The 12,717-nt window shown below is 54.7% G+C and overlaps 3 protein-coding genes across 3 annotated transcripts; 2 read left to right on the top strand and 1 right to left on the bottom strand.

Moving 5' to 3' along the window:
• Positions 1-266: 266 nt before the first annotated feature.
• J7T54_005214 (uncharacterized protein) lies at positions 267-2,033 on the bottom strand (the record flags this gene model as incomplete). Its single annotated transcript, XM_051508643.1, has 3 exons — positions 267-444; positions 508-1,095; positions 1,306-2,033. 3 exons carry the CDS (start codon positions 2,031-2,033, stop codon positions 267-269), a joined length of 1,494 nt encoding a protein of 497 aa, XP_051360256.1.
• Positions 2,034-3,485: 1,452 nt separating this feature from the next.
• On the top strand, positions 3,486-6,022 carry J7T54_005215 (vacuolar protein sorting-associated protein-like protein; the record flags this gene model as incomplete). The annotated part of the gene is made up of 2 exons (XM_051508644.1): positions 3,486-5,717; positions 5,768-6,022. 2 exons carry the CDS (start codon positions 3,486-3,488, stop codon positions 6,020-6,022), a joined length of 2,487 nt encoding a protein of 828 aa, XP_051360257.1.
• A 2,518-nt stretch (positions 6,023-8,540) lies between these two features.
• J7T54_005216 (Mitochondrial-processing peptidase subunit alpha) lies at positions 8,541-12,582 on the top strand (the record flags this gene model as incomplete). Its single annotated transcript, XM_051508645.1, has 3 exons — positions 8,541-9,821; positions 9,875-10,394; positions 10,925-12,582. The coding sequence occupies 3 exons, from the start codon at positions 8,541-8,543 to the stop codon at positions 12,580-12,582; spliced, it is 3,459 nt and encodes a 1,152-aa protein (XP_051360258.1).
• Positions 12,583-12,717: the final 135 nt, after the last annotated feature.

Below are 12,717 nucleotides of genomic sequence, written 5' to 3' on the forward strand. Positions count from 1 at the left end.
GAAAGCTAGGTTTTAGTCTTCACAAATATAGAGCACGAGGGCAACTTATCCCCGAGCCGGCGTACGCGTAGGTGAGACAGTGTAATCAGTTTTGTAATACCCCATGGTTCTAAGACTTGCATTGGTTATTCATTAATAATACTGGGGGTCAAACATTAAAGGCCCTTCCTTTGCCACACTAAACCACGGTATCAAGGTGCAGGTGAAGGTCCACAGTCCATACATGTACCAGGAATATAACAAGACATCCTGGTCGGGGCGCCCATTCAGCGGAGGGCGATGCTCAAATCTCTCATACCACTTGTGTCAGCAGCGTCCCTGAATTCTTCTCGCAGAGTCTGGTACGGCGTGACCCATGTAGCGTCAAACGAAGGATCATCGTCGCCCGAGGTCACAATACCGATAAGACGTCCTTCCAGCGATACGACTCCAGCTCCCGAGTCACTATGATTGGAAAACCGGTAAGGCGCTAAGCTTCCTTCGCGCCAGCCATAGACAATTAGATACCAGGTCTCAAGGCAGCCTGCTTTCTTTTCGACGCAAGCGTAGCGATTGCACACGCCGAACGTCAGACCTGTCCTCGGGCCATACTTACAGACGATAGTGCCTGTAACATCGTGTTCGACCTTCTTCTCAGCAGACGTTTCTTGCCGGAGCTCATCTAGAGATGCGGTCCCTCGAATTTGATGCATTGGCAATCCCTCGTCGCCTCTAACGTTGGGAAATTCGAGGCCTAGTGATGTAGCTGCGGTGACGATGGAACTGGGGACCCAGTCGTCAGGTACGTAAAAACGATTTCGGGGATTCCGTGACGGAAACATGCTCATGTCAAGGCTGATGAGAGCCCAGTCTGCCTTGGTGAGTCTTAGCGCTGGTGGCTCAGGTGCTGCACGGCGCGCGAGAGGCGGGCTCAAGATAACTTTTCCAAAGGTCAAATCTTGGTACTTCAGAATCTTGAGGACAGAATCGCTGCGTGACCTTGCTGCTGCAATCTCCCTGTCGATAAGGTCGAGCTCGATCGAAGCCTGGGTCATTTGCTTCTGCTCGCGGTACACCTGGAGCCGGGTTACGCTTCGCATAGCAGAAGATCGATGCCTTTTGTAGCGGAAAATGTCGCGTCCGGCACAGGCTTCCTCCTCGATCGCTAAGAGAGGCAATTGTTTAATAGGAATAGGATGAGTGCGAGACATTTTGGGCGTATACATCCTCGAGTCCTCGCCGTCGAACACGACGTGTCGACACGTAATTGCAGCGATCGTCTTAACGCGTCTACCATCTGCATCGAGGTATTCCATGTCCACGTACGGGCCCTTGCAGCCATATCCGGTACCTCCCACTGGGGTCAAACTTGTTCCAAGGTACTCGGAAGCAGCCACCATGTAGTGTGGGTTGTATTCGGTGTCGTTCAGCAATTGGCTTGCCTTGGCAACACTCTGCTTCTGAACTTGGACGGGTAGTTGCTGTACCTTTTGCATCATGTCCCTGTCGGCAGCTTGTGGCCCACGCTGCATATGACCTATTGCTCCCAATGTGGACATCATCTCGACTTCCACATCGTAGATCTCGTAGTGCCAGAGAACCTTCAGGCATGCATCCACTGCTCTCTGAGCACGAGACCAGTCAGGTGCGTCCGAAGCGGTGACCAAAATACACAGCGTAAGTCTCGACACATGGCTAGGCCCGACAACTGTCGTCACGAACATCCGGCAGTCCTCGATCATGTTCTTATTGAGCCTCTGGATGAGATCGGCAACGAGGGCAGAGTTTGGTTTGAAGTGCTGGTCCAGTTGGGGATGAGGTGTTGGGCTTTTAAAATGCTTTGAGAGGAGGCCGCGGCTTCGGTATAGTTGGATAGGTTCCCGGGAGGATCGCGCGATAAGCTTGGCCGAATCACCCAGTCCACGGTAATATAGCTCAGCCTCATCTTCCGTAGGACGTGATGGACAGGGCAAAGGGTCGTTGATTGTGGTGTCGATAGATTTGTAGCGGCAATGGCCTGCCGCAATTGTCGCTAATTTGGATTGGGTCTCCATGCCTGTGTTTGCCCAATAGTAAGATGATCTGGTGAATGAATCGTGACGGGGGCTCTGCGCCTTGGGGGCTTCCAGGGGTGTTTTTTATAGAGGATCGAAAGGCTAAAATCTGTGCGTCTTTTGAGTTCAAGCCCAAGGTACCTTGTTACCCAGAAAAAACCAGAGACTAGGAGCGAGCAAGTTTCGTCATCGAGGATTGATCAATCCATTGTGCAAAGCTTTAATATCGGTGAAGCTGGAGGAATTGCCGCTCTCTCTGTAGCAACACTGTCAGTAAGAGCGTTGCTTCTTGGGTCAAAGAGGAAGGACACATCGTAAACGAGATGTGCTGTCTAGATTGCGAAAGAAGGACGCTCCAAAGTGGCAGGACTCCAAAGGTGAATACAAGGCAGGGAAGGTGTGCAACCTCAAGGAAGGACCAGGCCTGCAAAGCCCACGGAAGCAAGAGAGCTCGCGACTCTAACAAAACTAGTGCCATTGCGAGAAAAACAATGCAATGAAATTCGGGCGTTCTTGGTAGTCCTTTATGCCACAGAAATATATAGCAGCTGGAACTTCCTTTGTGGCGGACATTTTGCTGCGATGGTACAAGCTTTTTGTCGTTAGAAGGTTTAGAGACATGATGGACCAGTAGCTCGACAACAAAATGATTAGACTTACGAATTGGTATACGTAAGGTTGGGAGTGGTGCCCTAAAACCCTCACCCCGGAGGTACAACATCAACCACAGCTGGTTGACTGGCGATAGTTACGCTGGCTGCGTAAGCATGCCCAGACACAATAATGGGAATTGCACGACTCCAAATGTCGAGGGCTCGGCGAGGTCTCAACCCGCAGGGATTTCCAAGCCTGTCTAGGTAGTTTAACGCCGACACCCACGACGGATATTGATAGAGGACTTTGTCGAGGAGCCTGATGACTGTGTGATTCATGGCTCTCAAAGTGAAAACACGAAGTCATTTGACAAAGACTCGACGGCGACCAGACCACGGCGTTGGATAACGATGCCATTCAAAGGTCAGCGGTAGCCATAAGTCTTAAGTGGTAACAATCACTGATCCTTATTGCCACTGTCAAATCAGCCTAGGGCGTGTTCTTACGTGATGCGGCGATCGGAGAAATGCAGCGGGAGTTGTTGCAATGGAAAGTATGCAGATACGTTCAAGAAGTGCATGAAAGTGATCGGTGAAGCTCTTGGAGCAGACGGGCGACGATGAAGAAAACATGCTGTTGTATCCTAGGCAAGTTGACAACAACAACATTCTGTTGGGTTGGCACCCTTGATCGCCTGGTCAACAACGCGCCTGGTTCAACCGAGGATCTTCCATCGACGTCACCGCGTCGCCAGGCACCTGCGCTTCAACGAGATCACGCGCCTCCAATTCATCCACTGCTGCGATTACTTCAACAATATCAAGCGTGACTGCCATCGCCATGCGATAGCGCGTCGACATGGATACCCTCCACCCACGCGCTGAGTGGGAGAGTGTCGGCGATAAGTGGTTCCGCAAGACGCAGCTCTACACCGAGGTGTTCGACCAAGATCTTGACCTTGACAATTACGTCGTGACCGGCGCTCCATACGCAGGTGCACTGGCATTATGGCGAGACGACACAAAGCTGCAGGAGTATCGACCCGGTCAGTCGTCGAAACCTTCGATAGACGTCTACACCCTTGCTGGCAAGAAGCTGCGCAGCATTCCTTGGGACAAAGGGACCATCAAGAGTCTCGGATGGTCCGAGGATGAGACCCTCTTGGTCGTGACATCTGATGGAAACGTGAGGTGCTACGACCTGCAAGGCGACTTTAGTCACTTCTCGCTTGGCCATGGCGCCGATAACTTTGGGGTGGAATCATGCCGGTTCTACGACAACGGCATGGTTGCTTTGTTGGGAAACAATGCTCTCATCTCAGTGTCTTCGTACTCAGAACCACGTCCAAAGCAATTGGCGCGGTCTCCAGAGGGGCAAATCCATGCCTGGGGCATCATCTCGCCAGATCATACACTCTCTCGGTCCGTCGAGGTTCTTCTCAGCATCAACTCGACCGTCTATGTTGTCGACGCGACAGAGTGTGAGGATCGGTTCCTAGATATCGGACCCTTTAGCCACATCAGTGTTTCGCCGGACGGTCAGTTTGTCAATCTCTATGGCAGAAACGGCACAGCACACATCATTTCCAGTGACTTCAGAGAACGGATATTCGAGCACAACTCAGATTCCAACACGCCACCCAAGTACGTGGAGTGGTGCGGCAGCGATGCGCTCATTGCGTGGGAGGACGAGGTGCACATCATTGGCCCCGGCGAGGAATCCTCCACATACATCTACGACAGCACACGTGTACATGTAATCTCGGAATGCGACGGAGCCAGGCTCATCACGAACGACTTCTGCGAGTTCCTCGAGAGAGTACCGCTGGAGACGATACAGGTACTGGGACACGCCTCCGAATCATCGCCTGCATCAATTCTACTCGATGCGGTGGGCCAACTGGAGCTTGAGTCGCCCAAGGCGGACGATTACATCCAGCTCATCCGACCCAATCTCACGGGAGCCGTGGACACATGCGTCAATGCGGCTGGCCGCGAGTTCGAGACGTACTGGCAGAAGCAACTACTCAAGGCGGCTTCATTTGGCAAATCGGTGCTCGATATCTACAACAGCGATGATTTCGTGGACATGTGCGAAACGCTGAGGGTTCTCAACGCTGCCCGATACTATGAGCTTGGGATACCCCTGTCGTTTGAGCAGTACCAGCGTCTTACTCCCGAGAAGCTCATCCGACGCCTACTGAGCCGACATGAGTACCTGCTAGCTCTCAAAATTGCCGGGTACCTCAAGCTGCCAACAGATCGCATCTACGTGCATTGGGCCTCGACCAAGGTACGCGTAGGGTCAGAAGACGACGACACAATTTGCCGCTTAGTGGTCGATCGACTATCAGGCAAGCCTGGGGTATCTTTCGAGGAGATTGCACGTGCAGCCTACCACGAAGGACGCCATCGCCTTGCGACCGAGCTTCTGAACCATGAGTCGCGTGGAGGCCGCCAGGTGCCTCTGTTGCTAGACATGGAAGAGGACGAGCTGGCGCTGGACAAGGCCGTCGAAAGCGGCGATACCGACCTCATCCTTTCGGTGCTGCTGCAGCTCAAGAAGAAACTGCCCCTTGCCAGCTTCTTCCGCACAATCAACTCACGGCCGTCAGCGACCGCGTTGGTCGAGGCGTCTGCTATCAGAGAAGGCGACAACACGCTCCTGAAGGACTTGTACTACCAGGATGACCGCCGCGTCGATGGCGCCAATGTGTTCCTCAGAGAATCTCTACAACAGCCAGATGCTAGGACCGCTGTTGACAAGATGGCGCTTGCTGCCAAGCTCCTTTCGGACTCTCGCGAGACGTCCTTTGAAGTGCACGCCCTCAAAGAAGCGACGACGCTTCTTCGCATGCAGGACTCGCTCGATCGCGACTTGTCGGACACCTTTACTGGTCTGAGCGTGAACGAAACCATGTTCAAGCTCATGCGCCTCGGGTACAATGGGCGGGCAAAGAAGATTCAGAGCGAGTTCAAAGTACCGGAGAAGGTGGCGTGGTGGATTCGACTGCGTGCACTCGTCGCCAAGCGAGACTGGAACGAGATTGAGGATATCTCTAAGTCGCGAAACAGCCCTATTGGCTGGCAAGTGAGTATTTTCCCAGCCGTTCAGCCTGCGATGCGTACTGACAGCGACAGCCCTTTTACAACCTCACATTGCAGGCCGGCAACCCTCGTCTGGCTGCGGTCTTTGTCCCCAAATGTACCGGGCTTGAGCCTGGGGAGGCTATTGAAATGTACGAGAAGTGCGGTATGCGCATCAAGGCTGCCGAAGAGGCAGTGAAGCAGAAGAACGCGGAGGCATGGGAGAGGCTCCTCGATGCCGCCGGCAAAGGCTCGCAGGAGGGGCGTGAGATTGAGCGGCTGGGGCATGCGGCATTCAAGAAGAACTGAGCCAGTTTCATGAAACGACATTAGTACTATGTGATCCCTCTCGGGTCGTCGTACTCAAAACATGGGATTTGGGATGGGACGATCGAGTGACTAGTTATGGCACCAGGTCCGGACCCCGGACCCCGGATCTAGATCCGCCACACAAGAACTAACTACAGAGGCGCGCTTCGCCTTTTTCACATCACGGCAGTTTCTGCCTTTCTTGGCAAGAATGGTGTGCGTTTCGCTTTGATCGGAATGTAAATTGATCGAGATCCCTCTCACGTTGGGACAAGTCGTTCGAAACATTTTCGCTTCGTCATTCGACGTTTCTCTGCCTACCCTGCACGCATCAAAGACTTTGGCTGCGCGTCAGGCATGTTATTTGACAGTTCGAAACAATTCTAATAGCATTCATAGTTCGCGCTATGTTTCACGAATTTAGTTTATGGACCTAGTCTTTGCCCGAGTTTCCGTACCAACCGTGCGGTCATCAAGTCAAGAGGCCTCGACCAGGCGGGACATTGCAGCGAATATTATGGTTTAGTCATGCACGAGCAATCAGCTAATGCCACGCTCCCATGAACAGATTCTCCTTATGTGGGGTAGGGTCCAGTGAGTTCTTAGTGAGTCGACCTGAGGCTGCCTATGATGAGACATTTGCCAATGTGTCAGGTTGTACAACGTCTAGCAATGATCGCAGCCATGTTTTTCCATAGTGGAGGAAGCTGAAGGCTAGCGCATTTAGGCCACGCTGGCGACAGATCCATCATAGTAGTTATGATAGTCTCAAGAGCTGTAGAAACCACCTAGCGAGCGAATCTGTCTGATGCTTCGCACAAGAGTATTGTCGTACGCAAGAACATGTTGGCACAGCAGCGAGGCCGAACAAAGGCAACACCGTGCGGGTGTCAGTCCAGGATCCGTGACCGTCTTCCGGAGACAGAGGAACACCTCGACTGTCACAGGAAACGTGACATCATCAATCTGAATCCTGGCGAACGATCGTGTCTGATATATTAGCTGCGTGTGCTCAACCTGACACTGCCGCAAACGGCGGCAACGTGACTGGAATGTGTAATGGCCCTTGGGTACGGCCATGTGTCTCGCTCTCGCCGCGAGCGCACAGAATTCGTCACGGCTGGAATGCCCACGAGGTAAATGCCGCTCGCGTGGGATTGCGCTGTCCGTTGTTTCTGAAAAGGTAACGGTAGGATGTGGGAGTGACCGGGACGTGCTGCCTTTTGGGGAAGAAGGTGTGTGATGGATGTGGGGGGAGTTCGAGTTCAGTTGTTGATTGTGCTTGGCTGCAAGAAAGCTGGCTCCTATACCGCAATCAGTGTGCAGGATGCCAGACTGCATGGCCGTCGAGAATGACGCAGAAAAGCTTTATCACCATCAGCCAGCTTGCAGCGTCGATCAAGGCGCAGTCGACTGTCAGGATAGGGCTTGTTTGTCGCGCCCTGTGCGGAGTGATTCCTGAGGATAGTCACAATGTTTCTACCCCAGACCATGGTTTTCTTCGTCAGCGGGCGTGTTCTCAGCTAGCTTGAAAATGCAGCAGAGACAATGCCGTCCCCAGCTGGGCTGAGCTGGCACGTGGAAGCTCTTCAACATCGTCACCGCCTGGCTAAGAGACGAGGAGGAAGGAAAACGGAAGTGTCTCGCGAGACAGTGCCCCCTCAGTCTCAGCTCGCAGCCGGATTGTTTGCGCTCTTACACATTCCGATGTGCTCTCAGTCCACGCCTGCAACTATTCTCCGTTGCAACAGTCAACCCAGCCTCTGAAGCCTGGCCGACTGGAGCTGGGTGGGCTTGGGTCACTTCTGTAGCAAGTACTCCGTGGGACGTTGTAGCTGATCGTGTCACGCGTTACTCCAGAGTCCAGACGACTCAAGACCAGGGCATGTGTACCGTGACGCCACCAAAGTGGAAATGACTGGAGCCGCCAAGCCCATCCGGGCTAGTCAGCGCAAGGAGGGTCCAGCTCAGGGCCCAGGCGTGGCCGGGCGCGACCCGAACAGCGCTGCAGCGACTGGAATGGACGCCACTTAGGGGCGCCTCTAGGGGGTCCAGGATCCGGAAGCGCCGCTCGACGAGTCAACAGTGTGATTTTGCACAATCTTGGATTCTTGGCTGTCCCAGCCGAGCAGTCGTCCAGGTCCAAGGACAAGGTTGAAGAAAAAGGGCGGCACGCCCTCTCGAACTGAGTGCCTGGAAATTGGTCTGTTCCTATCGTCCGGTATTGCCAATTTGACCGAAGCAATCCCTGTCTGCTAGCAGCACGTTCGTCTATCCCGTTGTCGTCGCCGCCTTCCTCTTCCTCCCTCTTCAACACCTGTGCTCGACTGGACCTTGCTCTTCATTCACAAAGGCGACCAAAGCAAGATCACGCCACTCATCTCAGGTACGGGTACAATAAGGCACAGAGATTGTCCCACCCGGCATTTGCCCTTCATTTGAAACGGCAGCGCTTGCCGATCGTGTCGAAGTCCATCAGCACTCCGGCTTGCTATCTTATCCTATCCCCACAACTACTATGCTGTTCACACACTCCGCCAGCTTCACGCAGCCCGCGCATCAATCTACCGCGTTGCACTCGACAATTTCGAATTCTTCGTCCCATCACAGCAACTTCACCAGCGGTAGCCCTCCCGGCGGGTCGTCGTCCTCACCCACCGAGTCAAGCTCCCGTCGCCGATTGCGAAGGCTAAGTCAGCTGCGCTACAACCCCAGTCACCTGCTCTCTCGCGACAGCAGCAGCCACAACAGTCACGAGCACCAGTACCAGCAACAACAGGGAAGCGCATTACCACGATCATCGCAGCAAGGCGTTTCGACAACCAGCAGGAACAGTAACCGTTTGACTCTGGTCAACGGAACGCAGCCCCAGACCACATCCAATACGGTCTCGTCGCGGGCGCAGCCCACGGAAACCAACACCGCTGGTGCTCCCGCCACCTCCACCAACAGCGCGATATCGACCACACCCTCGGATAACTCTGCCTCGGTCACCACTCGCACAGTCGACCAGGACATCCCGCGTGTTCCATCTCTACCGCAGTCTTCAAGCGAGAACAGCTTCGTCGATTCGGCAGCATCTCATCAATCAGGCTCTGCACCAGCGCCTCCGCCACCCCAGACGAGTGATCCGCCACTGAACTCGCAGCCAACAATGCCGCGACCCAGAGCCTCGACGACGGGTGAAATGGCAGGCGGCGTTGCTCCGGCGAGCACAGCCGTGAATGCAGTCGAGTTGCTGCCTTCCATCCGACTATCTTCCTATCTCGACCCTCGCTCGCCGCGCCCGTCCCTGTCTTTTTCACCCGTGACCCGAACGCTGCCCACCGGGACAGAAATCATTCGAGTCGGTCGTTATTCGGAGCGCGAAAATCGCGACATGGGCAATGTGCACAACACGCAGCCTTCAGGAGCACCAGTCGGCTTCAAAAGCAAAGTTGTAAGCCGCCGGCATTGCGAGTTTTGGTACGAGGATGGCAAATGGTTCATCAAGGATGTCAAGAGCTCATCAGGTACATTTCTGAACCACATCCGCCTCAGCCCTCCAAGCCAGGAGAGCAAGGCGTTCCCCATCAACGATGGCGATCTTGTGCAACTAGGTATCGACTTCAAAGGGGGCGAAGAGCCCATTTTCCGATGTGTCAAAGTACGCATTGAGCTGAACCGTGGGTGGCAAAACAAACTCAACACCTTCAATATGGCTGCACACAAGAGGTTACGAACCATGGGCAAGGACGCAGAGACGGCCAGCGTCGGTGGCTCTTCCCACGACTGCTCCATCTGCCTCAACATGATTGCTGTAAGTCCTTTCAGGGCGGCACGTGCCTGACTGTTAGCTAATCCTCATCGTAGCCTTGCCAGTCGTTATTTGTGGCACCTTGCTCGCACACATGGCACTTTAAGTGCGTACGCTCGCTCTTGACAGGGCCGCACTATCCGCTATTTGTGTGCCCTAATTGCCGCGCGGGAGCCGATCTTGAAGCCGACGTAGAGGACGCTGCGGAAGACTGGGAGCAGCTTCAGCATGAGGACGCGCAAGACGAAACCGACGCTCCTCCCACTAGCCACGCAACCAGGGCGACACCTCCAACCACACCGCCACCACAGAACGATAGTGACCCTATGGACGAGACGATGGCGCCGCAGCGAGAAAGCCAAAGCCCCGAGCAGCAACAGGGCAATCTTCCACATGCTATTTCGGATCCCTTGCCCATCAGCAACAGTTCGGCGAGGCAACACGCTACGCCGTCGCCACCTGGCAACGGCAATGCTGAAGGCCCAATTACGCCGAGGAACGAGGTCGGGCCTTGGGTCTTTGATGGGGGTGCTGGACGCGCTCGGCAAGAGACAGAAGACTCGGAACTTGCGAATAGTATGACTGCAAATCTGACCTTGGATGGCACATTACAGGTAGCAATGGCTCCAAGGTAGCAAGAGAGGGGGGTGTATCGCGCGAAAGTACATGCGAATGGCGGTACGTGTCTCGACCTGCATTTAGCATCACATTGGGGCAGGGAGTTGGGAGTCATATTGGGCTGTCTGGGCCACTCATTTCTTTTGGCGTATTGTTTGGGCACGGCCTCGCTGTTCAGGCGACTCAGAGAGAATTATGCATATACTACGTAGAGATACCATGAAATGTTTTTAATCGTCTTGATATCTCGAGAAATGTGGCCTCAAAAGTCTGTCTTTGCCTGTCAGGCCTTGCTCGGGTGGTCGGTCGCGGAGGGCGACCATCCGAGCTATCGCCGAGGGAGACGAAACAGATGTCCTCCTATCCGACCTACCCTAAACCTAGGACTGACGCAGGGTCGCAAAATCTCCATTGCGTGCGTGCTTGACAGGTTCAACCCCAAACTACAACATCCCAACCACATCACAGCACAATGCTACGACAAACAGGCGCACGCCTTGCGCCTCTGGGCCGAGCTACTCGTTCAAAATTACCATCATGCACTGTCGGCCGTGCGACCAAGCGAGGCCTATCGACACAGATCGACGCCATCCCCAAGGAGCCAACTGACCTTGACAACATCACCACTCTACCAAACGGTCTACGTGTCGCATCCGAGGCTCTCCCTGGTTCTTTCTCGGGTGTAGGTGTCTACGTTGACGCTGGCTCTCGTTTCGAAAATGAGTCCCTTCGGGGCGTCTCGCACATTATGGATCGTCTAGCGTTCAAATCGACGAGCCAGCGATCAGCAGACGAGATGCTCGAGACGGTCGAGCAACTAGGCGGCAGCATCCAGTGTGCCAGCTCCCGGGAGAGCATGATGTACCAAGCCGCGACGTTTAACCAAGCCGTGCCCGAAACCACGAAACTCCTCGCCGAAACGATTCGCGATCCCCAGATCACAGAAGACGAGGTCGATGCCCAGCTCGAGACGGCGCGATATGAGATCGCCGAGATCTGGAGCAAGCCAGAGCTGATCCTCCCTGAGCTTGTGCACACGGCGGCCTTCAAGGACAACACCCTGGGTAGTCCGCTGCTCTGCCCGGAGGAGAGGCTGGCAAGCATCAATCGCGACACGGTGATGATGTACCGGGACCTGTTCTACAGGCCGGAACGCATGGTGCTAGCGTTTGCGGGTATCGAGCACGGCCAGGCCGTCAAGTTGGCCGAGGAGCACTTTGGTGATATGAAGAGCCTCCAGGAGATCACATCGACAGGGTCAGAAACAAGCGGGTCAGATTCTGAGTCGAGCTCCTCTCCGTCATCATCGCCGATACTGTCCAAGATTCCCTTCTTCAGCAAGGGATCGTCGAATAATAGCGGCGCCTCGACCGTGCAGCTCACACCGCCCTCGCAAGAGCAGATCACGAAGCCATCGCACTACACAGGTGGCTTCCTGTCGCTCCCGCCGCAACCGCCGTCGCTGAACCAGCAGATCTTCACGCACATCCACCTCGCCTTTGAAGGACTGCCCGTCGGTTCGCCGGACGTCTACGCCCTGGCTACGCTGCAGACTCTCCTCGGTGGTGGCGGATCGTTCTCCGCCGGTGGACCTGGCAAGGGCATGTATTCGCGTCTCTACACCAACGTCCTGAACCAGCATGGGTTCGTCGAGAGCTGCGTCGCGTTCAGCCACACGTACACGGATAGTGGCCTTTTTGGCATCTCGGCTAGCTGCATGCCCGGTCACACCAGCGCCATGCTGGATATCATCTGCCAGCAGCTCAACGCGCTCACTCTCGAGTCCGGACACGCCAGGCTGCAGGAGAACGAGGTCGAGAGGGCCAAGAACCAGTTGAGGAGCAGTTTGCTCATGAACCTCGAGTCGCGCATGGTGGAGCTCGAGGATCTGGGTAGGAGCGTGCAGGTGCACGGACGCAAGGTTCCTGTGCGGGAGATGTGTCACGCCATCGAGAGCCTCACCGTCAAGGATCTGAGGAGGGTCGCAAAGGAAGTCGTCTGCGGCCTGGTCCAGAATCCCGGTCAGGGCAGTGGTGCGCCGACGGTGGTACTCCAGGAGGCGCAGGCGTACGGACTGACGAGCCATACCATGAGCTGGGATAAGATTCAGGATCGGATTGACAAGTGGAAGTTGGGGCGGAGGTAACAATCAGACTGCTAGAAGAGCCATGCATGGGTCATGACACTGTACTATAAGCCGTGGTGTATTATAGAAACATAGAAGCATCGTAATCGTGTACATCATCCAAGATACCGTGTCCTTTCGACACAAGTCTTTAGC

The sequence above is a fragment of the Emericellopsis cladophorae genome (assembly GCF_022114955.1).
Source record: "Emericellopsis cladophorae strain MUM 19.33 chromosome Unknown NODE_47_length_183754_cov_115_773156, whole genome shotgun sequence".
NCBI classification, from domain to species: domain Eukaryota; kingdom Fungi; phylum Ascomycota; class Sordariomycetes; order Hypocreales; family Bionectriaceae; genus Emericellopsis; species Emericellopsis cladophorae.